At 36.4% G+C, this 27808-nt stretch overlaps 1 protein-coding gene across 3 annotated transcripts; it reads left to right on the top strand.

Annotated features, from left to right (window-relative positions):
• Nucleotides 1–43: 43 nt before the first annotated feature.
• On the top strand, nt 44–23147 carry LOC141446760 (facilitated trehalose transporter Tret1-like). 3 transcript variants are annotated; one of them, XM_074113491.1, is made up of 4 exons: nt 44–429; nt 5250–5425; nt 6883–8217; nt 21088–23147. In XM_074113491.1, the coding sequence occupies exons 2-3, from the start codon at nt 5365–5367 to the stop codon at nt 8214–8216; spliced, it is 1395 nt and encodes a 464-aa protein (XP_073969592.1). In that variant the 5' UTR covers nt 44–429; nt 5250–5364; the 3' UTR covers nt 8217; nt 21088–23147. The 3 variants fall into 3 exon arrangements, with proteins under 3 accessions (XP_073969592.1, XP_073969591.1, XP_073969593.1); XM_074113490.1 differs by having other exon boundaries at nt 5247–5425; XM_074113492.1 differs by lacking the exon at nt 5250–5425.
• Nucleotides 23148–27808: the final 4661 nt, after the last annotated feature.

Raw genomic sequence — 27808 nt, 5'->3', positions numbered from 1 at the left:
CCGAGGAAACAGTACAAATTATTTTATAAACATTTTAGCCCATAAAAATTTCTTCATTTTTCGCTACTATAAGTAATTAATTTTTATTGATTTTTTTTTTTAATTAATCTATAAAAAGTGAGCACATTTTGATTAAAGATTTGAGAATTGTTAAATATCCACCCATACATATTTTACCAAATGTATGTATACAAACTTTTAAAAGAACAAATTTTAATTGCCTAATTAAGCATAACAATGGTAGGAAATATATAACTAATACAATTTAGCTGTGAGATACACATATATACATATATATTTTGAAATTCGAATCCCAAATTGGCCTCGAAACTTGTTGAATAAAAAAAAAAAGGCAACTTCGAAACGATTGCAAAAAACAAAAAATACGAGAGCAATTAGATGATAGCCAGGATGAATTTTGGTATTTCCGTAAGTACTCAATGCTGTTAAGTAGTTACCTGTATTTTAAATATAATAATAAGGATTAATCCTTCATGGGATAATTAGGATTTGTGGCACAAATCTTTAATGAATTTACCTCATTAGCATAATCAAAAAGGTTTTAATAATAGACATTCTAAACTCCTTAATTATTTATTATTTTCCTGAATTATGGAAACGATGGTCGTAAAAAATAAATAATGTTGAAAGTCTGAGGGAAATTTTCATTAACTTTTTTTCACCTGGATGCCAAATCCCAACTCCTGTAGGATATCCTTAAAGTCTTAAGTGAAACTCTAAAATATTTCCCTCACTTTATAATAAATATATTTTTTTTTTTATACAGGGTGAACCATTTTGAAACGTACCAAATCACTAATTAACTTTTTAGGAAAGAGGAAATTCGGAAACCCCCCCCCCCACATTAAATAAACTAAAGATTTTTTAGGGGGTCCAGTTTTCGAATTTTCCATTCCTGATTCTGTATCTTTATTTCTGGCGGAGTTATTGCCAAAAAAAAACTGATCAAGGTTTCATAAAGACCACTGGTTTTGTGACAATGATTATGGAAACTATATGAAAAATGGTGATGACCCCGTTTTGATATCTCTAATATTTGTCGAGATATTTAAGATCAAAGTTACAGGTTTTTAAGAGGTCCTAAGACTGCAAAATAAGTGTTATTTGTGACGCAAAGAACAAAAAAAAAAAAAAAAAATAAAAAATAAAAAATAATTGAAGATAGGGTACATGTAAAGAATAGTTACCCGGAGGTGTGGCCTAATTCGAAGTGATTCTGATTCGCTGTTACTATAGAACCCGCCATATTCAAATATAAATATAAAACTATTTCTTTATTTTATATTTACATTTAAATCTGGCGGGTTATATGGTAACAGCGAATCAGAATCACTTCGATTTATTTATTTAAGATTGATAATTTTATTTAAACCCCCCTTTATATGGGGGCTTTGCCCCCACACCCCCTGATTTATTTATTTCTTAATGGGGGGCTTCGCTTCCACACCCCCCTTCTAACCTACCTAATCACCCTCAATTTTTTAATTTGAGTCACAAGATTCATTACAATAATTACAAAGAACAACACAAAAGAAACTTACCTTATTCTGTGGAATCCTTTTCCTGAGGAGGGTATACTTGGCGGACTCCCTCCAGAAAATCCAAACCAACATCCATACAAAACCAACATCCATACAAAATTTTATAACATTCATTACTCCATCCTCACTCACACTACATTCATGCTTTAATTTAAAAAAAAAACTGCAAATTTAAAACGCTCATGCTCATAAAGTTACAAAAAAAAAAAAAGGCACCTCAAGTCACAAACAGGACACTCGCGGGATCTGATAATACATTAAAAAGGAAGCAGTTGCTATGCAGTAAGTGTACTGCGCATGCGCGCGAAACATAAGAGGTAAGAAATTCAAACAAATTATATACAGTACATTGGCGGGAAGTAGTTTAAAAACTCAACGGTAAGTGTACTGTACTGCGTATGCCCTAAAAATAATCAGGCCACACCTCCGGGTAACTATTCTTTACATTAGCCGAAGATAGGGAAGGAATTAGCTATGCGGTTAGCTTATTGGATTCCCACGCGGAGATCTCGGGTTCGATAACAGCTGCTGACCCTTAGATTTCTCTCTTCCTAGGAGCTTCTCATAGCTCACTGTCCGGTGATGGACAGTGTTGTCTGTAACGAGAGAACACTTGCCGGAGGCCGGCAGTGCACTGAAAAAAAGCTCTGGGTGCCAATAACCTTAGATGTTGACGCGCCTTAAATCATTTAAAAATAATAACAATAATAATAATTGAAGATTTAAAAACATGTAGTGTAATGTAATGGTTGTGGGTGAATCAGGATAAATTAGTTTTATTGTATCAAATAGAAGCAATTATCACATCATGATAATGTACACCGTATGCAAGACTTCTTGACCTATGATTACGGTAAGAATATCTTACCAGGGATGGGCGGGTGATGGTCTAGTAGTCAAGAGCGTGGCTTTGTAAGTGGGAGATCCCCAGTTCGAATCCCGCGAATGCAGTCATTCTTATTACTTAAAAAATCATAATTTTTTTTAATAAAATTTAGTCATACGCGGGATTCGAACTGGGGATCTCCCACTTACAAAGCCACGCTCTTGACTACTAGACCATCACCCGCCCATCCCTAGCAAGATATTCTTACCGTAATCTTAGGTGAAGAAGTCTTGCATACGGGGTACATTAAAATGATGTGATGATTGCTTTTATTTGATGATAAAACAAATTTATCCCTGATTCACCCACATTACTCTACATTAAACTACATGTTTTAACATCTTCAATTATTATTATTTTTTTTTTCACTTTGCGTCACCAATAACAATTTTCCGCAGTCAGAGGACCTCCCAAAACTGGTGTATTTCTGGTGGAAAATTAATATTGAAAACCGATCAAGAACAGGATAAAATTGTAACTTTGATCTTAAATATCTCGACAAATATTAGAGATATCGAAACGGGATTAGCGGCATTTTTCACAATTTTTTATGTAGTTTCAATAATCATTGTCAAAACCAGTGGTTCTTTAGAAACCTTAATCAGTTTTTTGACCGTAACTCCGCCAAAAATGAAGATACAGCATCGGGGATGGAAAATTTGAAGACTAGACTCAAAAAAGAAACGTATAGTTTATTTAATGGATTTTCGGATTTCCGCTTACCTAAAAAGTTATTAGCGATTAAATAATAAATAAATAAATAAATAAAACCTTTATTCCAAAAAAATTACAAAAAATACCATTCTTTCTTTTTTTTAATATTTTTATTCTTTTATAAATACCTACTGAAATTAAAATTAATAAATAGAGAACAAAAATAAATAGAGAACAAAAATAAATAGAGAACAAAAATAAATAGAGAACAAAAATAAATAGAGAACAAAAATAAATAGAGAACAAAAATAAATAGAGAACAAAAATAAATAGAGAACAAAAATAAATAGAGAACAAAAATAAATAGAGAACAAAAATAAATAGAGAACAAAAATAAATAGAGAACAAAAATAAATAGAGAACAAAAATAAATAGAGAACAAAAATAAATAGAGAACAAAAATAAATAGAGAACAAAAATAAATAGGGAACAAAAATAAATAGAGAACAAAAATAGCGACTAATAGCCTGTTTTGGAGTGTTACCACTGGGTAACTTCTCCACTCGTATTCTTCTGTTATTTGTTGTTACCCTGTTATCATTGTTACTTATAGCGCTAGCGCGCTGATTGTAGCAAAAATAAACGCAAAAAAAAAAATAGAACAAAAATAAATAGAGAACAAAAATAAATAGAGAACAAAAATATAAAACCAAAGAATAAAATAACACAAAAAATAAACACATTTCTGCTTTCAGAATTAGGCCCATTTCTGGGCAAAGACCTCTCCTAATGCTCTCCATATCTCTTTATCTCAAGCCCTGGAACTCCAGTTAGATCCAACGTTATTTCTGGATCTCGTCTCTCCAGTTCTTGAGAACTGCCTACCTCTATTCCTCTTCTTATCCAAAGGGACACCACCATTCAGTAACACTTGTTTGTCCAGCTGCTTCTAGCTCGAGATAGATACACGGTCCTGCCCATCTCCACTTGAACTTTTTTTGACGTTTGCACTGCTGTAGCCCTGCTCTGATACTCTGTGTTCCTTACTTTATCTTTCCTTTTAATATTCAAAACACTTCTTCCCATAGCTTGCTGCGTGCTTCTCAGCTGCTGTTCATTTCTTTTAGTCATAGACCAAGTCTGCGACCCGTACTGAAAGCAGGGTATTATACAGGCATTAAACACCTTCCTCTTGGTTAGGTTAGGTTGGCGATTGGTGCGTTTTAAATGGATCACCCAGTATGATAAATATTTTCATATTATTTTACTAAATACCACTCACACAATTTTTTCTCTTACTTCCGTAAGTTTTAATAGATCAATTTTTCTTCCAACAATAATAAAATATTATCCCAACCAATATTACAAATTAGATAAAGCATTATACAGTAAAACTACCCCAATGTACAAAAGAAGTATAAAGAAAATTCTATACGTATTTTCTAAAAAGAAAATTCGCAAATAGTCGAACTTTGAGATCGAGAAAATTTTCTTCAATTTAACCACAAATATAACCCTCCTTATCCAATGCACAAGAGATAAGACCATGAATCGCTCCAAAAAAATTGGACACTTTACAGGGAAATCTATTCATTCCTCCCTCCTGGAAAGTATCTGTAATAGAATTTCCAGGAATAATGCTACTACAATAATTTATTTGTATATTTGTATTCAGCGAACCATTTTTTTTAAAAGGAAATCCTCAAAATACTGGAAAATCTTTCGAGTAAATTGGCACTTTCGGTGTACAGCCGATTTTCATTTAAATTTGGAAATTCAGTTCCCAAATAAAAGTTACAGCTCTAAAAAATATGGAACCAGTACACGGGATTTTTGGCCTATTTCCTGTTTTGTAGTAATATGAGAATAGTAGTAACTATATAAAAAAAAAAGATGATGCTGCCGGCAGATTTATCTTTTTCATTTCCTCTTCACAAAACTAAAATGATAATCGTCTTTTTTTCTTTTTTTTTTTAATCTTTTATTGTAACTTACCACTGCAACAGTTGTTGCAACATGCAAATATGGTGAAAGAGAAAAGAAATAACAGGAAATCATGATTGGAGAAGGCACCCAGTGGTGCACTCCAGTCTCATTTAGTGTCATTTAAAAGCAGAGGAGAATTCATAATACTCTATTCGTAGCAGAGGCCACAGGAACATGAATGCTCTCTATTATTGGTAGAAACTGAACACCAGGGCACTTGGTTGTCATAGTGATCTGGGAGATTTTTACCATTCCAAATCCTATGCTGTAGTAAATATGATAACCCAACGTATTAGACCACCTGGAAGTATTGGGCAGTGGATTGTGGCAATCGCCGGTAAGTATTAGAATTTGGTTATTATTTTTAGGAAAAATACTTTCTTACTTACTTAAAAGGCGCAACAACTCACTAATAAGTCTCGGCTTCCTCAATAAGCCTCCGTTAGGCATCCCTATTTTGTGCGGCAGCCATCCAGTTTGTGACGCCAAGTCCGCGTCCGCAGCAACGCCATCAGTCCACCTCGCCTTCGGCCGGCCAATCTTTCTTAGACTGTGGATCTCGACTTTCAGCACTCTTCTGGCTACCTCGCCTTCTTCCATTCTGATAACCAGTGTCCTGCCCATCCTCAGCTTTCCTAATTTTATGAACCTTACCACATCCTTTTCTCCTCATATAGGCTATAAAGCTCCAGGTTCTTCCTTCTTCTCTATATCTGCCCGCTCCTAACCGGGGACATATATTTTGCGGAGTATTTTTTTCTATCAAACGCCAGGAGCTTCTTTTCATCTGCCTTTCTAGTGGTCCAGGTTTCTGAGCCAGAGGTGAGAACTGGCCGTATCAGTGTTTTATAGAGTCTCCACCTTCGTCTTTCTTGAGATCAGATTAGACCAGGGGTCGGCAATCTATTTTAAGTAGAGAGCCATTTCTTCTTAAATAATTTTAGTAAATCTTAACCAAGAGCCGCAAGGATGATAGTGGAAACAAACTCTGTAGATCATTTGTATTCATAAATTATTATTTTATGATATTCAATCACATTTAAATGTTTTATATATTTATTTTCACATATTGCAAAGTAAATAAACAAATAAATAGTAACTAAACCTTTGTTTGAATGAAAATGGCGGCAGTCCTGTATATTACGTACTGTATTTTAATATAATTCTATTCAATTTCAAACCTATCACATTTAAAATTCTTTTTGAAAAAATATCTTTACTTTAATAAATGAAATTTGCATTTGTTTCAATACAATTTATTTTGGACAAGCTGAAGAGCCACAAAATTTGGAGAGCCGCGAGTTGCCGACCCCTGGGTTAGACCGGAGATGTTTTCTTAAGCCCACAATAGCATCTATTGGCTACAGCAATCCTCCTCAATCCTAACTTTCGGGAAATGTCTTGCTGGGCGTTTTCTTCTTGAGCTTTGAGTAGATAAATTGGTCTACCCACTCGAAAGTACAAGTATACGGACCAATGGTAATGTTTGAGGCGTGGGGAGCCTTCGCATCCAGACTTCATGTATTTTGTCTTGAGGAAAAATAGTTTAAAATTTTTAGCCACTTATTTGGGTTGGTAAATATATTCATGACGTTCTATTTAAGAATTTTCTTAAATTTTCAATGGAAGAGAGTGAAATTTGGGGACGTGGATGAAGGCGACTAGCAAACGTAGATTACTTTATAATAAGAAATAGTAGCTACACGCGAGATTCGAACTGAGGATCTCCCACTTGCAAAAACAACTCTTCATGACTACTAAATTAACAGATTGATGTTTCTGTGTGTGTTACAGCATGCGTTTGTTCGTTGACCGCTGGACAAGTATTCTCCTGGCCATCTGCCTCTCTGCCGCACATTATCAGAGGAGACGCTGGCTTCAATCTAACGGACAGTGAACAATCCTGGATGGTGACCATAACCTTCATTGGTAATCTGATCAGTCCGATACCAGCCGGCTATGTGATGGACACTATCGGTCGGTGGAAAACTTTGTTAATCTTTGACACGATGATGATTGTTTCCTGGATAATCATTTACTTTAGTAAAGTAGCCTGGGGATTGTATGTGGCCAGATTATTGGCTGGTATATGGGCCGGCATTGTCTATACAGTGGTGCCGGTATTTCTGGGCGAAGTAGTGGAAGCAAACATTCGTGGTACATTAGGCGGCATATTCGGCGTAACGATGTACGTCGGCGCCTTGTACGAAACTGTATCTAACTTTTATAGCTACGGATTGTTGACCATACTATCAGGAATTCCGCCAGTGATGTTGTTAGTGGCGCTCTGTTTCATGCCCGAGTCTCCATACTTCTACCTGATGAAAGGAAAAAGAGGGCAAGCAGAAAACAGCATCGTCTGGCTACGTGGGGAATGTGTAGCCGAAGATCTGAACAAAATAGAAGAAGCTGTAATGGAGCAGTTAGCACAAAATGGTAGCTTCTACGATATCTTCACCTCTGCGGCCACACGGCGGGCTTTCTACATAACGCAGATCTTCGGCATCGTACAACGTGCTGCCGGCGTCTTCCTTCTATTTTCCTATGTGACGGTCATGCTTCCAGGCTCTTGGTTTTCAGCGAAAAAGAGTTTTATAGTACTCTGCCTCGCCTGGATTGGCTCTAGCGTTACTTCCAGCCTACTTTTGGATAGATTTAATCGTAGGATGTTGATGTTGATCAGTTGCACGGGTTCCTGCATTTCCATGATCGGCGTATCCATCTGGTTCTATATTTACGAGAAGACCACTATGGATGTTAATGAAGTTATTTGGCTACCGTTGTTCCTACTCATGATCCATGGATTCTTCTATTCAATTGGCATTGTCAGTATACCTAATCTTTTACAAGGTGAACTATTTCCAGTAAATGTCAAAGCAAAAGCTTCGGCCCTTTATGGTATCACCGCTTCAATCACTACGGCCATTACCGTTAGACTTTATCAGCCTATCAATTATCATGTGGGTGATTATCTAAATTTCATAATCTGTGCGATTTCCTGCTTGTTAGGCGCGGTATGCGTCTTCACCATCATGGTAGAAACTAGAGGACGCACCCTGGAAGAAATACAGCAGGACCTGTTGAAAAAAACCTTGAAGAAGAACCTGAAGAAAAAACCCAACGGCTGAGGTAATTGATAATATTCCTCTTTTCATGTTTTCATGTTTTCTAAATACACTCTATTTATTTCCTTAAAAACCTCTACCAACTGCCCTAGACCAGAGGTTGGCCACCTATTTTAAGTAGAGAGCCATTTCTCCTTAAATAATTTTAATAAATCTTACCAAGAGCCGCAAGGATGATAGTGTAAACAAACTCTGTAGATCATTTGTATTTTCACAAATTATTGTTTTATGATATTCAATAACATTTAAATGTTTTATATATTTATTTTCACATATTGCAAAGTAAATGAACAAATAAATAGTAACTAAACCTTTGTTTGAATGAAAATGGCGGCAGTCCTATACAGGGTGATCCATTTAAAACGCACCAATCGCTAATAACTTTTTAGGAAAGCGGAATTTCGAAAAAACCCGCGAAGTAAACTATATGTTTTTTTGGTCTAGTTTACAAATTTTCCACTCCAGATGCTGTATCTTTATTTTTGGCGGAGTTACGGCCAAAACCCCGATTGGGGTTTCATAAGGACCACTGGTTTTGACAATGATTATGAAAACTAAATAAGAAACTGTAAAAAATGAGATTAACTCCGTTTCGATATCCCTAATATTAGTCGAGATATTTAAGATCAAAGTTACTATTTTATCTATTCGTGAACGGTTTTCGATATTAATTTTGCTCCAGAAATACACGTTTGGGGAGCTCCTCTGACTGCAAAAAATGTTTTTAGTGACGGAAAGTGAAAAAATAATAATAATTGAAGATTTTAAAACATGAAATATGTAATGGCTGTGGGTGAATCAGGATAAATTAGTTTTATCATCAAATAAAAGCAACCAACACATCAGTTTAATATGTACCCCGTATGCAAGACTTCTTGAACTGTGATTACGGTAAGAATATCTTGCCAGGATTCTGGTCTAATGAACAAGAGCGTGGCTTTGTAAGTGAGAGATCACCAGTTCGAATTCCGCGAATGCAGTTATTCATAATACTTAATACATCATAATACTTTTTTAAATAAAATGTAGTCTTACGCGGGATTGGAACTGGGAACCTCCCACTTACAAAGCCACGCTCTCGACCACTAGACCAACAGAGGACCCAGGCAAGATATTCTTACCGCAATCATAGGTCATGAGGTCTTGCATATAGGGTACATTAACATGATGTGATGATTGCTTTTATTTGATGATAAAACAAATTTATTCTGACTCACCCATAACCATTACATTGCACTACATGTTTTAAAATCTTCAATTATTATTATTTTTGTTCATTGCGTCACCAATAACATTTTTTGCAGTCAGAGAACCTCCCAAAACGTGTATTTCTGGTGGAAAATTAATATTGAAAACCGTTCACGAGTAGATAAAATAGTAACTTTGATCTTAAATATCTCGACAAATATTAGGGGTATCGAAACAGGGTCAACGTCATTTTTCACAATTTTTTATGTAGTTTTCACAGTCATTGTCAAAACCAGTGGTTCTTATGAAACCCCAATTGGGGTTTTGGCCGTAACTCTGCCAAAAATAAAGATACAGCATCGGGGGTGGAATACTTGTAAACTACACCAAAAAAAAACATATAGTTTACTTCCTGAATTTTTTCGAAATTCCGCTTCCCTAAAAAGTTATTAGCGATTGGTGCGTTTTAAATGGATCACCCTGTATATTACTTACTGTATTTTAATATAATTCTATTCAATTTCAAACCTATCACATTTAAAATTCTTTTTGAAAAAATATCTTTACTTTAATAAATGTAATTTTCATTTGTTTCAATAAAATTTATTTTGGACAGGCTGAAGAGCCACAAAATTTGGATAAAAGAGCCGCATGCGACTTGCGGGCCGCGGGTTGCCGATCCCTGAGCTAGACTAACCGCTAGCGTAACTCTTATTAAAACAGGAAGCCAACACTCGCACTGTAAAATCAACTATTCAAAGTTCAAATAAAATCTAACGAGTAGGAATTATTGCCGAGAATATCTTAAAATACTGAATTATTAATTCGTTAAATGGTCAACTTCCGGTAGAAAGTTTTTGCTCAAAAAACGGGGCACCTAATCAGGTATCAAAATTTGCAATTTTTTTCATTTTGAAACTTTTTTTTGGGTGGGGGGACTCTGTTGACCTTCAATAGGTTATTTCCGGTGATAAATCGACACGATAGCCGTACTTCCTTTTATAGAGAAAGAGAAATTTATGACTATACATGATGTTATACTATTTTATAAATAAATGAACAGCGTGCAGAAATAGCTGGAGGGATATGGTCGTGTAGGGTATTAGTGCTATGACAAGAACGAGGCAAGCAGGCAAAATCACGCTTGGCTAGATTCTCTGTGTGACCTGTCGAGCGGCAAATCACGCTGGCGAGCCCAAAGAAGGGTAACCTCCCCCTCCACCCGCTCATAATGCCGATCTAGTATTCTACTCATTAACATTTTTATTGGGTCTGATGTTGCTCTTTCATACTTCCCCAATCAGTCTATCTCGCACACGGAGTGAGTGAGAGTGAACGTTTTCTTCAGTTAGTTGTCATTTCCTGTTTAATAGACGGTTACGACTTAATAGTACGACGTCACAGATATCTCATTGAATTTACTGAGCATGCGTAAAACAAAAAATCTGGTTTCAAACTTCCGGATGACTTTTTTTTTTCTTTAATTTAAAATTTTTGCAAGTATTGAATCAAAAACTTCCAAAATGCCCGGAAACGGTTTTTTTCCCCCCCAGAAAAATGATTCAAACAACAAAGCGGTAGTTTAAGCAACACGTGTAACCCTCCCTCTACACTTTATAAAACACGTGGAACCGTACATTATATTTGTACTGTACTTTCTAAAAAAAGAAAAAAGAATACCATCTTTAATCAAATATCACCATGAGTGGTTCTAAATCAGAAAATAATTGAGTCATTTTTCGAGTAAATTTCGTATTTTTCGTATGGTATTTCCGGTTGTCAAATTCTAATCAGTACGTTCTAGAAGGACTGAATCTAGACACAAAATTTTTTGACGCCGACTTTTTTGTATTTAAAATCACTTTTTCCGTACAAAAGGTTGGATCACAAAACGTTTTTGGGGTTCATAAAGTCTAGCCAGTGTATTTATGGATAGATATCCGGTTGTCAAATTCTAATCATTACGTTCTAGTAGGACCGGATCTAGATACAAATTTTTTTGTATTTACAATAAAATCACTTTTTCCATACAAAAAGGTTGGATCACAAAACGTTTTTGGAGTTCATAAAAACTAGCCAGTGTATTTATGGTTAGATAATTGACTTTAACACAAACCAGAACTAGTACAATTATCCATCCTTAAACCGGGGCTTCAACCATATCTATTATTCTCATACCAAATTGATAGGCTGCACCAAAGGTTTATTAATATTGGATTACACTAATCAACAATGTGTACACAGATGTGCAATAGTAATTAACAATAGTAATATGTCCTAAAATCAATAAATTGATGTTTCATAACAGACGATATTATTGGATCCAAAATGGTAATCAAGAATTGTTCAGATTGTCTGTGAGGTGGATTTCTGGACAATTAGAAGTTCTAAAATGGATTTATTTTTATTTTTACTTTATTTTTCACAACTGCAGTATATTTCTGCATTAAGTGAAGCTGATACAATATGGCACATAGAATAGATACATGAATAGCATGAGGGAAGAATTCAACCATTTTGGTGAAACTCCCCAAAGTGGTACAGTTCTAACTATTGTAAATTGGCACTTACTTCATTTAGAAGATTGCGCGAGGCCACCTGCGCTTCAGCCGTCTTGGAGTATTTGCAGGCAATGCAGTAAGTTGGGATACTAGTGGATTAGGATGTGAGGTGATTGATATGTGTGGAATTTAATGTAACGGGATCTTACAGGTTCTGAAACATTACGGAACAAGGAAATCTCCGGTGCAAGGTATAGTTAGGGACATAGTAAGGGAAGCATTAGCGATTCCACGGACTGTTTTTTGGACTGGAAGGATTCTACGAGGGTCGTTTGAAAAGTCCGTGCAAAGTCAGAGAGATAGCACTACTGGCGCGTATCGAGGTTACGTTTAGTTAGTAGCATCTCTTGGAAGAACACACACCAAGTTTCAGCCAGATCGGTCTATTTCTTTGTGTTTGGCATTCGTTTGAATCGAGGAAGTCGAGTGATTTTCAAAAAATGGACGAAAAAGAATTTCGTGTGTTGATTAAACACTACTTTATGAAAGGCAAAACGCCTCAGGAGATTAAAGAGAAGCTTGATAAACATTATGGTGACTCTGCACCTTCGATTAGAACAGTTTATAAGTGGTTTCAAAATTTTCAGAGTGGCCATATGGGCACAAGTGACGCTGAACGTTCTGGACGCCCTGTTGAGGTTACTACTCCAGAAATCATTGATAAAATCCATGATATGGTGATGGATGACAGAAGAGTGAAGGTGCGTGAGATTGCTAGTGCTGTGGGCATCTCGAATGAACGGGTACATAATATTTTGCATCAATATTTGGACATGACAAAGCTATCCGCAAGATGGGTGCCGCGATTGCTCACGCTTGACCAAAAACGAAATCGTGTGAAGTGTTGCAAGGACGGTTTGCAGCTGTTCCAGAAGAATCCGCAGGACTTTAAGCGTCGTTTCGTCACTGTGGATGAAACATGGATACATCACTACACTCCTGAGACCAAAGAACAATCTAAACAATGGGTTACCAAGGGGGAATCTGCGCCAAAAAAGGCGAAGACCGTTCCTTCGGCCGGAAAGATTATGGCGACTGTCTTTTGGGATTCGCAAGGAATAATCCTCATCGACTATCTGGAAAAAGGTAAAACTATTACAGGTGCATATTATTCATCGTTATTGGACCGTTTGAAAACCGAGCTGCAAGAAAAACGCCCACGATTGGCCCACAAAAATGTCCTTTTCCATCACGACAACGCACCAGCTCACACCTCAGCAGTTGTGGTCGCAAAATTAATGGAAATAGGGTTCCAACTCGTTTCACATCCCCCCTATTCTCCAGACTTGGCTCCCTCGGACTACTATTTGTTCCCCAATATGAAGAAATGGCTGGCGGGAGAAAGATTTTATTAAAACGAGGAGGTGATTGCAGAAACGAATGGCTATTTTTCAGACTTGGACAAATCCTATTATTTGGAAGGGATCAACAAACTAGAGCAGCGTTGGACGAAGTGTATAAGCCTAAAAGGCGACTAAGTTGAAAAATAAAAAAGGTTTACCCCAAAAAATTAAGTAGTTTTTATTTTTGCACGGACTTTTCAAACGACCCTCGTAGTAGATATTGGAAGCTTTGGCTGAGCCCCGAAAGTTCCATTCCATTAAGTCTAGGCAGGTTTTGAGTATCATTGTGTAGATAAGGGACTTTTAGAACACTTGCAGCTTCCATAATTTTGGGCGCCGTCTTTACAGAACCTTGGGGGGGAGAGAGAGAGCGTTGTGCATGGGTCTTCAGGAAATGATAAACCTTTGAGTAACTGCTCCGCTCTTTATTCTTTGAACTTCTCTGATGAGCACAGTTCCCTGAACAGGAGCCTCCTTCAAATACCCCAAGGTAAACCTGTTCCTGTTGTAAAGATAGCTTCAGCGTTCTGTACAATATCGGAATTTTGTTGTTGTGATCACTATTGACCATCTTCGGCAAAGAAGAGAAAAGAGATTAATGGGAGAAAGCGGATTAGAAGAAACAAAAAACAAAAATTTCTTATCAGAGCACGGCTCCATAAAGTAAATACAGTTATGCATTAGGGGCCACATCATGCCCCTAGAAGAGCCATCCATGTCCAATGTGGAATCGATTATAAGACCCCCGCCGCCGCCCAATAAAGGGCAAAGTAGTGTATAATTGCGGTTAGTTGATTGGTGGGTAACGGCACCTAATGCAGGCAGATCTTCTACAGTCTTGTATAGAGGGGCCTGGAGACCTTGTTCAGTGGTTAGAAGGCCTGAAGTGTATAAGTGAATGGGTAGAAATCCTGTCAATATTTACAGAAAATCCCTACTACTCGTCCTGGACAGCCAGCTAGAGCACAGGGCCCCTATCTTCCCTAACAACCCTTGTGTTACTTCATGTACTCTAAACTGCTCTCGTTCAATCGTCCTCAGCTACGTACATCCAGCCCCGGCCAAGATTTCCCTCCTGTAATATCATCATACAGACACACAAACACACACTAGCCCCACTATACAAACAACCGTTATATCCCTTTCATGGAGTCGACCCAGAGAACGGCAGGAGATGTAAAGTTTAATTCATCATTGATTTAACAAAATCCCTTCAATTGCGTTCCCACTAATTTAATTACAATTATGTTGGCAAACAATTTTCGAACGTATCCTCTAATTAAGATGGAGGATAGAGATCAATCAATAAGTGCATTTTAACAAATTAATGCAATCATCGTAGTTACCATTAATTTAACCAGGGTGTGTTGTAGTAGAGTTGAAACTAAGCTCAAACGCCTCCATGAACTGGAAATATTCCAGCATTGCCAGAGACTACCGCATTTCGCACTACTACGATGAGTTGAAGTGGCTTTTCCCCTGTCTACTCGCCGCCAGTACTTTTTTGGGCTTCCTTCCTTTTCCAAGTCCTCTAAAATCTCAAAGACCATCTCATATTTTCCATCCAGTGATGGAAGCCGTTTAGTTCGCCAGGCTGGCAAGCTTACTCAGCAACCATCCTAGGAGTTCCGGCGTTATATGTTGAGCGTGATCGCGTGGGCCAATCGCCGCTTTAGTCTGCGCTGTGTGGATTTGAAGGAAGGGTTTGTAGTAGACATGTTGTGGGGATCAGAGGGTTGTAATGAGTGTGATGATTTGAGTGGAGTTTTGTGTATCCAAGATTGGGGCTATTTCCCGAGACGAAAGGAATATTTAGATCAGAGTGTACAGTATGATTGGAGACGTAGAAGGGAGCGTTAACTATTGTTCTTAGAATTTTAGACTGTAAGATCTGAAGTCGGTTGATGTTCGATTTTTTTAACGCTTCCGTAGAGCTGTATTCCGTACGTCCATATTGGGGGCAAGTAAGGCCGGTATATAGTGTTCGTTTGTTCGTCAGGGTCAGTTTTTATTTTATGAATTTTAATTTTTCATTTTTGTAAATACTTATTTTTATTTATAAATATTTAAAATACAGGCTAACCAATAGGGCTTCCAACTGTACATGTATTTATTCTTAGGGGACAATAGTCCCAGGATAATAAATTTACTTTCTTCTTCTGCTTCTTCTTCTTAGAGTTTTCTAGGCTAGACTGACAGGGACTGTATTTTTTTTACGATCAAGCCAGGATTTTCCGACTAGTTTTCCCCGGAAAAATATCCGTTTTGAGGTTACTAAGAGGTGGGAAATAAAAATATGAACCGAGCATGTTTTTGTAAACAAAAATATCTCACTAAGCTGATACGTAAAATTTCAATTTGGTCCTACCGTGGGGGACATCACCTCTAATTGACTAACAATGCAGACGAAATAATTGTTGAGGAAATATAAATAAATAAATAAATAAAAAGAAGTAATAACCAATAGAATTTGCTCTTGCAAACTTGAGGCCAGGCGATCGAACGGATATAAGTCACAAGAACACATTCTTTTCTATCGTAATCTTTACGCGAATGCTCGGAGAGCGAAAAGAATTTGGAGGCTCCAAATTTATTGAAACTTTCACAAATGTGAACACTCGCACACGACTTTCTCTTACTCTTGAAGGTGCGAACTCACAAATTTTCATTCGACCCCCCCTTTAGGAAAATTAGGGAAAATGGAGAAAATTCAATTAAAAATTACAATTTAATTTGTTAAATACAAATCTAAATAGTGGAAAAGCGGGCCAAAATAGTAACAGTTTCCATTTAATTGAATCCTATTAAAAACGGGAACTGGGAAGCCGATGGCAAAGTGGAGGCTTCAATTAGTGGCCTGCTAATTGGGAACACGCAGATTCCTGGATCAATGGCTCTTTCGGAGAGACACTACAGACTCACAAACTAACACACTACTGGCCGTGCTTGGCAATGTGAAGTACCAGCACCAGCCCAGCCCATCCGTGCTGGAATTAATCCGGATATGGGCGCCAATTATAAAGTGCAAATCCTTTCCTATAGTCGTCACCGATCCAACCGTGTGGTATGTGTGTCTATGTCTGTGTGTGTATGTGAACGCATGCGCCTTTTGTCCTGCTGCCAAGCTTCTGTTTCTTGCTGAGCTCATCGTTTTTTTTCCCTTCCTCATTGCAATATGTATTTCCGTTTCGTTGATTTCTTCTCTCTCTCTCTCTCTCTCTTACACTTTCTCTTAGTCTACTTCCAGTAAGAGAATGTAAAAACGCATAGTTTTTTTCTACCTTGAGTTTCTATCAGAAATATCCGATTATACAGGGTGCGTCGCCAAAATCCGGATAAAATCTATATTTTTTCCAAACATATTATTTATTGCAAAAATGAAAAGGTTTACAAAAAGTGTTTTACCCACATTACCCACAAGGTCATGAAGAACACCTTTACTCAACAGATCCCTTGCTACCTTGAATGACCGCCTCCAATCTCGGTCTGAAGCATGTGCAGGCGCGCTTTAATGTGTCACGGTCCTTATCGGGGCGAATGCTGCTTCAACAGTGACTCTCAATGATGCGACGTTTGGATGTCTGGACTTGTTAGCGACCCTTTCAACTACGCTCCATACGTAGTAGTTCATAGGATTCAAATCTGGGCTGTTGGGAGGCCAGTATTCTTTCGACCTAAAACATGTCGACGATGTCCGACAACCAATTTTGCACCAAATGACTTGTGTGGGCGTCATACGGCTTTCCAGACGACACAGTCTCCATCCACGGCTTCACTACATTTGTCAGAACACGCAAATTAAACTTCTTTTGTGACATTTTCCCCGTTGTTAAAGAAATTCGGTGGCATGACGCATCACCTTCACTGGACATAACTCCTAGCACGTGAACTCCTAGCATATTTTATTCGCTTACACCAACAACCGATGACAATTTTTGGATCGACTGCCCTGGATCTTCAAAAATCAGCTCCTGAGCCCGTTGAATGATGTCGGGCGTCCTGACAACGCGCTCCTCCGAGTGGCCTTTTTTCAACGGTGTTGGACCCCTAAGTTCGAACGAAATACTTTGTGGCTTGTCTATCTATCAGTCTATATCAGGGGACCCCAAACTTTTTGCACAGGGGACCAGTTCACTGTCCCTCAGACTGTTGGATGGCCAGAATATAAAAAAAAACTATTTTAAAGTAAAAAAAAACAAAACAAAACGGGAACAAATAGAATATTTAAAATAAAGAACAAGTAAATTTAAATCACCAAACTGCCCAGTATTTCTGTGGGAACTATGGGCCTGCTTTTGGCTAATGAGATGGTCAATGTCCGGTTTAGTTATAGTGCTTTGCCTTTCTTCCTACTTCTGGCTGTTATTTTTCGGAGCCGTACGCGTCCGTCCCGCGTCATCGGAAGTAGTACTGCACATGAGCGAAGCAGCGCTTTGCGGGCGGCACCACATATAGTGTTCCTCTCACTGAGACCACCAATGAAAGAGAGATGCCCCTGCCGGAAGTGCGGCGAGGGCCCCGGATAAATGTCCTTAGGGGGGCCGCGTGTGGCCCGCGGGCCATAGTTTGGGAGGACCCCTGCTCTAAACGCTCAACAGGAAGTAAAAGTCAAGAAGGGTCAAGTAACTCCCTTATGCTTCTACTTTCACTGAATATTGTTAAGAAGCAAGGATATGTTGAGAACATGCGAATTTTTCAAAATGACGTATACTACCTTAAGAAATGGTGCCTTGATAATTGAAGACAGTCATGAGAGTTTTATTTTGTATGATTGGACGAATGTCCTCAGGGGGCTGCATGTGGCCTGCGAGCCGTAGTTGGGGGGACCCCTGGTCTATATGAATCCAAACGGAACCCTAAAAATGGAAAATTCTCTCAAAATATATTTCGATTAGATTTCCCCACCCCAACCAAAGAACGCCCACAATAAGGGGTTTTGGCCCCCCAAAAAAGAACTTTACTGAATCGATTTTTCCAGTTTTCCCCCACCAAAAAACCGAAAAAATTATTTTATCTGAAATTTTTTTTCCACTAAAGTGCCACTACCGTTTATTGCACCGTCTTACCACCAATTTAAGGCTAATCCAAATTTAAAGGAAAATCAACTGACCGGAAATCAAGATTAATCATTTCCTTTTTGTAAAAACTATCGATTAATTAATCAATTAAAAAAAAAAAAACAATAATTGAATCATTACCAGAAATTAGTTCACGAGTAGAATAGAAAGAGATAAAGTTTGGGTGGAAAATTAAAGGGAAGGATATTTAAGCTTAGGGACAAGTGGCGCAGCGTGACGGGGGGAAGCTGCAAACCAAAGAGGATTTACCTTTTAAGCAGCAGTGGAGGCGGCGGAGGCGGCAATCGAGTGTGTAGCAGTCTGTGAGCACAATAAAGTCATTAAAACGCTACAACTTACCCTCCTCCTCCTCCTCCTGCTCCTCCCACCACCAAACTGCCTAAACTATTTACCCATTACTTCAATGTCTCTTCAGCTCATTCCCAGGACCAGAGTGTGTGTGTCTGTGCCATGTAATTGCTGTTTGTAAGGAAAGCGCTCTTACAATCAGCTCTTACAATTTCCACTGGTTGCCTCAACTCCTCCCACTACAAGAGCAAGAGAGAAAGAGAGACACACACACACACAGTGTTCCTGGAGCCCCGCTCCTCTTGCCCACCATTGCAGACGATCTATTTACTACAACCGGCGGAGACAGTAGTGGAAAATCTTTCCCATTACAACTAACTAACTACCAGTCACTTCTCCTCCTCAGTGCCTCCATCTTCTCGGCGAGATATTGCCACAGACAGACTGAGAGCGAATTAGAAAAGGAGTTTAGAGGAAACGATTCAGCTTCTAAGAGGATCCCAATAATTACTCACTTGTGACGTCATCACACCATATTGCTGTGAATAGATTTTCATCCGGTTCTCTCTCTTGTCTCCTCTCTACGTACAGACAAAATTCCTTTCAAACGATTCCAATCATTAGACTTCCTTCCTCTCTCTCATACACACGCAGACAATCAGTTGTAATCACCTCCTGTTACCAATAATCGCAAGATCTACTCATTACAAAGTGTATAATTAATACACATTGGCGGAAGCCAATGCCAAAAAAAAAAAAAAAGTAAAAAAAATAATTAATAAAAAAGAAAAGTAAAATAATGCCTATTTTTTCAGGCGGGGCTTAACGTCCAACTACCAATTAAGTGTCGTGGACGGAGGCGACTAACAAACATACTTTACTGTTAATTTCTCATATTAACCATTAAATGAAATCCACGACCTAGAGATAGGGAATCGAACCTACTAAACCAACAATACATCTTAGTATTGCGGGTCTAGCCTATAATCGCCTAACATACTTTACTATAAATTCCTCATATTAACCATTAAATAAAATCCAAGACAGACCAGGGGAATCGAACCCACTAAACCAACAATACATCTTAGCTTTGCGGGTCTAGCCTATAATCACCTAACATACTTTACTATAAATTCCTCATATTAACCATTAAATAAAATCCAAGACCTAGACCAGGGGATCGAGCCCACTAAACCAACAATACATCTTAGCTTTGCGGGTCTAGCCTATAACCACCTAACATACTTTACTATAAATTCCTCATATTAACCATTAAATAAAATCCAAGACCTAGACCAGGGGATCGAGCCCACTAAACCAACAATATATCGTAGCTTTGTGGGTCTAGCCTATAACCGGTCGCCTCATAATTAATAATTCATAAATAATAAACATGGCCAAACAATTAAATATGACTCTAATATCTTTGATTTTATCCTGAGATTACCCCCCCCCCCCTGTTTATCGTATCCCAGATGCCGATTTCAGGAGCTCCATCCAACTATAGACCAACTTAGGTTTAAGCAAGTTTCGTGTAGAGATTTTAACTTCAGTTTCCACAACGGATAATATCAGAATTTATAATACTTTTAGAGACCGTAAAAATATTATAAGTATTAAGGATTCAAAATTAGCGAGGAATCGGTTCTCGTCAACAACTCGTCTTTTTGCCAACGTTTCGACAAATATATTGCCTTCTTCAGGACCTGGATATTACAAATTAAACAATACAGTACAATTTAGAGAATTGAAACACAGTAATACAAAGATACATAAATAAATAAAATACAATACATTTATTTTTATAATTATAATTTATTTTATAATTTCAATTCTTTAAATTGTTTTTTATTGTTTTACTTGTAATATCCAGGCCCTGAAGAAGGCAGTTTGTCCGAAACGTTGGCACAAAAGACGATTTGTTTGTTTTTTATTTGGACCGATTCCTCGTCAATTTTGAATATTTAATTTAAAGTTGCGTATATTTATATAAATTATTACACCTTTTATGAGAAAATCTTGAACAAGAAAAAATAAATAAATAAATAGAAAAGTGGTACTTCTGGTTGATTGATTTCCGGTCAAAACCTTATTATAACATCCTGTGTTGGTGGGGCCGATTATCAAATTACAACTTCCTGTAAATTTTCTTTTTATTAGTTACAGTGGATTCATACAAACTGGCATACCCTTGGAGAAAATAAGAAAATGAACTTAAAAATGGTTTTTAACGAAGAAAACTCTAATTAGAAAATCTGTACCATTGTAATACCTTTCCCCCCCCTCTGATTCGAGTTGAAATTGGAATCAAATTTGGCAATAAGATCTGTTCACTATTTGATGAAATAGATCTTGATAATCTTTAAATTATTCAGAACCATAATTATCTAAAAATTATTCCATTTTTTTTTTTCAGCCAATTGCAGAAGCGGCATTAAACCAAAAACATAACCTATTTCCGGTACATGTGAGTAATTAATTGTGGAACATATATCCTCTAATTGGGAAGATCCAAAAGTGTGAAAGTTGCGCAGGCGTGGAATGAAGATGGTTATTTACTACTACATAGAATTAAAAATATCCAACTATTAATGGACAGCTGGGATTAATTAGTTCCCTGCTATCCCCCTATAGTTTCGTCCTCTACAAATAGAATTATTAAATGAACACCGTAAACTATTATACTGAGGTAATATAGCGTGCATTATAGAACGCCATCAGAAGGAACAGTTCAGCCAATGAATATTAACAAATTTACGCACTATTTATTAATTTGAACGAAATAAATTAATTAAGACAATTAGTTAAAAGTTTGTCTTAAGAATTAAGAACAATTATTATTATTATTATGAGCTGTGATTTTTGAAATGATACAGGGATGGGGGAACGTTTTGAAAAAGTGGACCATCTGTTAGTATTTTTTTTGGACACGAAAAACAAGTAGAGAAGACAACCAGCGTCTTTATATTGTTTGTAAATGTGTCTGACAAGGTGATTCATAACTTGTGACGACAGAAAGTATGGCAATGGTGTATGATTTCTTTATTTGAAATTTTCACCCAGAAATAGATGTGTAAATAGATGAGATTTACTGTATAGAGTGCATGCATAAGTTTGGGAAAAAATTGCTCACACATTAACTGAGCAATGGAACCTTACGTGGGAACTTTCTAGTCCAGGAACGTCATAAAAAATGAGGTTCAAACCAAAGTGGAATAGCAAAAGTGAAAAAGGTAAAATTACTGAATTCACCAAAACGGAGATGTAAATACAGATAAATAGGTTACATGTAATGGGGTAAAAAAAATTAGTTGAATGTGAGTGTAAGGCGGTCCTATATAAGTCTAGTGAGTAGTCAGCATGGTTAAATGTAAGTGCAAAGTGGGCCTATATAAGTCTAGTGAGTAATCAACATGGTTAAATGTGAGTGTAAGGTGGACAAATATGAGTCTAGGGAGTCACCAACTTGGTTAAATGTAAGTGCAAAGTGGTCCTATGTAAGTCTAGTGAGTAGTCAACATGGTTAAATCTTAGTGTAAGATAGTCCTATATAAGTCTAGTGAGTCGACCACGTTGCTAAATGTGAGTGTAAGAAAGGATTATATAAGTCTAGTGAGCCGTAAACATAGTTGAATGTGGGTGTAAGATAGTCCTATATAAGTCTAGTGAGTCGTAAACTAGTTAAATGTGGGTGTAAGATAGTTCTATACGTCTAGTGAGTTTACAACGTTGTTAAAGGTGAGTGTAACGGTAGTCCTACATAAGTCTAGTGAGTCAGTAAAATGGTTAAATGTGACTATAAGATAGTCCTATATAAATCTCGAGAGTCACCAAAATGGTTAAATATGAATATAAGATAGTCCTATATAAGTCTCGAGAGTCACTAAAAGTGGTTAAATATGAATGTAAGACTAATGTGCTATACAAGTCTAGTGAGTCGTCAACATTATTAAATGAGGGTTTAAGTTAGTTCTATACAAGTCTAAGAGTAATTTAGATTGTTAAATGTGAGTGCAAAGTGGTTCTATGTAAGTCTCGAGAGTCACTAAAATGGTCAGATGTGACTATAAGATAGTCCTATATATGTATGTTAAGTCTAGTGAGATGACAACGTTGTTAAATGTAAGGTATATATGTATATAAGTCTAGTGAGTATTCAACATGGTTCAATTGTGAATGTAGAAGCTGCTGCATTTATGTTTCTGTAAACATAAATTGCCGCTAGAGTTCTCTACCAGATGGAGTGCAAAGTAAGCTTACTGCCTATTTAATGGCGGCTAACTAGCCTAATTCTCTTTTATCTATTTCACGATAAAACAACACAAATTCTCAACTTTTTTGTTACTGTTAATGATAAATGTGTAAAACAGGAAGTATTATCCCAAAAGAAATATTATTTATCGTATTTTTAACGGGAAATTTTTTTTCTTGCTTAAATCGAAAGTTTATCAAATACCTATGGGAGAAATGTTGGAATTTTTTTTCTTGTTTAAATCGAAAGTTTATCAAATACCTATGGGAGAAATGTTGGAAATTTTTTTTCTTGTTTAAATCGAAAGTTTATCAAATACCTATGGGAGAAATGTTGGAATTTTTTTTCTTGTTTAAATCGAAAGTTTATCAAATACCTATGGGAGAAATGTTGGAATTTTTTTTCTTGTTTAAATCGAAAGTTTATCAAATACCTATGGGAGAAATGTTGGAAATTTTTTTTCTTGTTTAAATCGAAAGTTTATCAAATACCTATGGGAGAAATGTTGGAAATTTTTTTTCTTGCTTAAATCGAAAGTTTATCAAATACCTATGGGAGAAATGTTGGAATTTTTTTTCTTGTTTAAATCGAAAGTTTATCAAATACCTATGGGAGAAATGTTGGAATTTTTTTTCTTGTTTAAATCGAAAGTTTATCAAATACCTATGGGAGAAATGTTGGAATTTTTTTTCTTGTTTAAATCGAAAGTTTATCAAATACCTATGGGAGAAATGTTGGAATTTTTTTTCTTGTTTAAATCGAAAGTTTATCAAATACCTATGGGAGAAATGTTGGAAATTTTTTTTCTTGCTTAAATCGAAAGTTTATCAAATACCTATGGGAGAAATGTTGGAAATTTTTTTTCTTGTTTAAATCGAAAGTTTATCAAATACCTATGGGAGAAATGTTGGAATTTTTTTTCTTGTTTAAATCGAAAGTTTATCAAATACCTATGGGAGAAATGTTGGAATTTTTTTTCTTGTTTAAATCGAAAGTTTATCAAATACCTATGGGAGAAATGTTGGAATTTTTTTTCTTGTTTAAATCGAAAGTTTATCAAATACCTATGGGAGAAATGTTGGAATTTTTTTTCTTGTTTAAATCGAAAGTTTATCAAATACCTATGGGAGAAATGTTGGAAATTTTTTTTCTTGTTTAAATCGAAAGTTTATCAAATACCTATGGGAGAAATGTTGGAATTTTTTTTCTTGTTTAAATCGAAAGTTTATCAAATACCTATGGGAGAAATGTTGGAATTTTTTTTCTTGTTTAAATCGAAAGTTTATCAAATACCTATGGGAGAAATGTTGGAAATTTTTTTTCTTGTTTAAATCGAAAGTTTATCAAATACCTATGGGAGAAATGTTGGAATTTTTTTTCTTGTTTAAATCGAAAGTTTATCAAATACCTATGGGAGAAATGTTGGAATTTTTTTTCTTGTTTAAATCGAAAGTTTATCAAATACCTATGGGAGAAATGTTGGAAATTTTTTTTCTTGCTTAAATCGAAAGTTTATCAAATACCTATGGGAGAAATGTTGGAATTTTTTTTCTTGTTTAAATCGAAAGTTTATCAAATACCTATGGGAGAAATGTTGGAATTTTTTTTCTTGTTTAAATCGAAAGTTTATCAAATACCTATGGGAGAAATGTTGGAATTTTTTTTCTTGTTTAAATCGAAAGTTTATCAAATACCTATGGGAGAAATGTTGGAATTTTTTTTCTTGTTTAAATCGAAAGTTTATCAAATACCTATGGGAGAAATGTTGGAATTTTTTTTCTTGTTTAAATCGAAAGTTTATCAAATACCTATGGGAGAAATGTTGGAAATTTTTTTTCTTGCTTAAATCGAAAGTTTATCAAATACCTATGGGAGAAATGTTGGAATTTTTTTTCTTGTTTAAATCGAAAGTTTATCAAATACCTATGGGAGAAATGTTGGAATTTTTTTTCTTGTTTAAATCGAAAGTTTATCAAATACCTATGGGAGAAATGTTGGAATTTTTTTTCTTGTTTAAATCGAAAGTTTATCAAATACCTATGGGAGAAATGTTGGAAATTTTTTTCTTGTTTAAATCGAAAGTTTATCAAATACCTATGGGAGAAATGTTGGAATTTTTTTTCTTGTTTAAATCGAAAGTTTATCAAATACCTATGGGAGAAATGTTGGAAATTTTTTTCTTGTTTAAATCGAAAGTTTATCAAATACCTATGGGAGAAATGTTGGAATTTTTTTTTAAATTAATTACTTCTATGCAATTATCACTTTTGAAGTAGTGGCCAATCACAGTGCAGTACTGTTACAGGCTGTGGGCGGGTCACGCCCCACCTCTACTGTAGTCACGCCCCGTCCAATGATAGCGAGGCTGGGCTGGTCTAGGCGTACTTAACAATGGTGTTTCAATACTTTCACTTATTTTTCTAAATCTTTTATTATTTTTTCACATTTTATTAACTTTATTTTGTTATTTTAGATATAATATTAATTTTACGTAGATATTGAGTTAAAATGCTGACAAATTATTCGAAAAAAAAATCAATCTCAATTTTCAATAAATTTTTCATAAGTTTCCAATATTCGACAGTTTCACTTTACTTTCTCATGAAAAAGAATCTCCTATGAACACACACATGACCTTTACTTACCATAATTTACGAATATAATTGAATTTTCTTGTAACTTAGAATTGCATAATAAAATAAAAAAGAGATCAGTTTAATAATAATGTTAATCGATTGCGACACATTACCCCTGAACCAAACTATTAATCGAGAAAAAATTAGAAGTCAAACTGCCATTTAAGCTTAATTACGCCATTAGATCAGCTTCAAATGAATTCTTTAGTGAGTCGCATGCTTGTGAAATCTAAGTCTTCAAAAAATAAATCGAAACAATATTGTTGGAGATACTGAGAAAGGTGGCCTCGCCAAAAAGTGGTCCGAACCATTGGTTGAAAAGTCATACAGTGAATGATTAAATCGATTTGATTAACGATTAAATTTGAAATTTAGTTCGCTAATTTAAAAAAAAAAAAATGATTTAAGGGCGCGTCAATATTCTAACAGGTTATTGGCGCCCGGAGCTTTTTTCAGTGCACTGCTGGCCTCCGGACAGTGTTCTCTGTTTCAGACAACACTGTGCATCACCGGACAGTGAGATGTACGAGAGTCGTTTGAAAAGTCCGTGCAAAGTCAGAGAGATAGCACTACTGGCGCGTATCGAGGTTATGTTTAGTTAGTAGCATCTCTTGGAAGAACACACACCAAGTTTCAGCCAGATCGGTCTATTTCTTTGTGTTTGGCATTCGTTTGAATCGAGGAAGTCGAGTGATTTTCAAAAAATGGACGAAAAAGAATTTCGTGTGTTGATTAAACACTACTTTATGAAAGGAAAAACGCCTCAGGAGACTAAAGAGAAGCTTGATAAACATTATGGTGACTCTGCACCTTCGATTAGAACAGTTTATAAGTGGTTTCAAAATTTTCGGAGTGGCCATATGGGCACAAGTGACGCTGAACGTTCTGGACGCCCTGTTGAGGTTACTACTCCAGAAATCATTGATAAAATCCATGATATGGTGATGGATGACAGAAAAGTGAAGGTGCGTGAGATTGCTAGTGCTGTGGGCATCTCGAATGAACGTGTACATAATATTTTGCATCAACATTTGGACATGACAAAGCTATCCGCAAGATGGGTGCCGAGATTGCTCACGCTTGACCAAAAACGAAATCGTGTGAAGTGTTGCAAGGACGGTTGCATGGCAGCTGTTCCAGAAGAATCCGCAGGACTTTAAGCGTCGTTTCGTCACTGTGGATGAAACATGGATACATCACGACACTCCTGAGACCAAAGAACAATCTAAACAATGGGTTACCAAGGGGGAATCTGCGCCAAAAAAGGCGAAGACCGTTCCTTCGGCCGGAAAGATTATGGCGACTGTCTTTTGGGATTCGCAAGGAATAATCCTCATCGACTATCTGGAAAAGGGTAAAACTATTACAGGTGCATATTATTCATCGTTATTGGACCGTTTGAAAACCGAGCTGCAAGAAAAACGCCCACGATTGGCCCACCAAAAAGTCCTTTTCCTTCACGACAACGCACCAGCTCACACCTCAGCAGTTGTGGTCGCAAAATTAATGGAAATAGGGTTCCAACTCGTTTCACATCCCCCCTATTCTCCAGACTTGGCTCCCTCGGACTACTATTTGTTCCCCAATATGAAGAAATGGCTGGCGGGAAAAAGATTTTATTCAAACGAGGAGGTGATTGCAGAAACGAATGGCTATTTTTCAGACTTGGACAAATCCTATTATTCGGAAGGGATCAACAAACTAGAGCAGCGTTGGACGAAGTGTATAAGCCTAAATGGAGACTATGTTGAAAAATAAAAAAGGTTTACCTCAAAAAATTAAGCAGTTTTTATTTTTGCACGGACTTTTCAAACGACCCTCGTATATCATGGATAAATAAATTAAATAGCAGAGGGCTCAACGTATCTCCCTGAAGCACCCCTTCTCAGCAGCTGAATCTAATTGTCATATACAATTAATTGTCATATACAGGGTGACCAAAGTTATATGCTCCACCCACTTTTTTTTTAAACGGCGGGAAATTTCGAAAAAATAGAAAACACGTATTTAATCATTTTTAGTCTAGTTTATTTTCAGTGATTGACCCATTTTTTGAAACCCCTGTATCTCGAGATACAGCATTCAACTTTGTTTTTTCAAATGGAACGTTATATTTTTTGTGCATATTTTTGTAGTATTTGAGCTCCTAAAAACAACAAAAAAAAACATTTTTTGAAATCGGTTAAGTTTTTCAAAAGTTATGGTAATTTAAAATATGAAAAATAAATTTCAGTTTATTGTCAAAATTA

The sequence above is a fragment of the Rhodnius prolixus genome, unplaced genomic scaffold (assembly GCF_049639745.1).
Source record: "Rhodnius prolixus isolate KJV_2025 unplaced genomic scaffold, Rpr scaffold_7, whole genome shotgun sequence".
NCBI classification, from domain to species: Eukaryota; Metazoa; Arthropoda; class Insecta; order Hemiptera; family Reduviidae; genus Rhodnius; species Rhodnius prolixus.
This window is presented reverse-complemented; position numbering and strand designations above follow the sequence as displayed.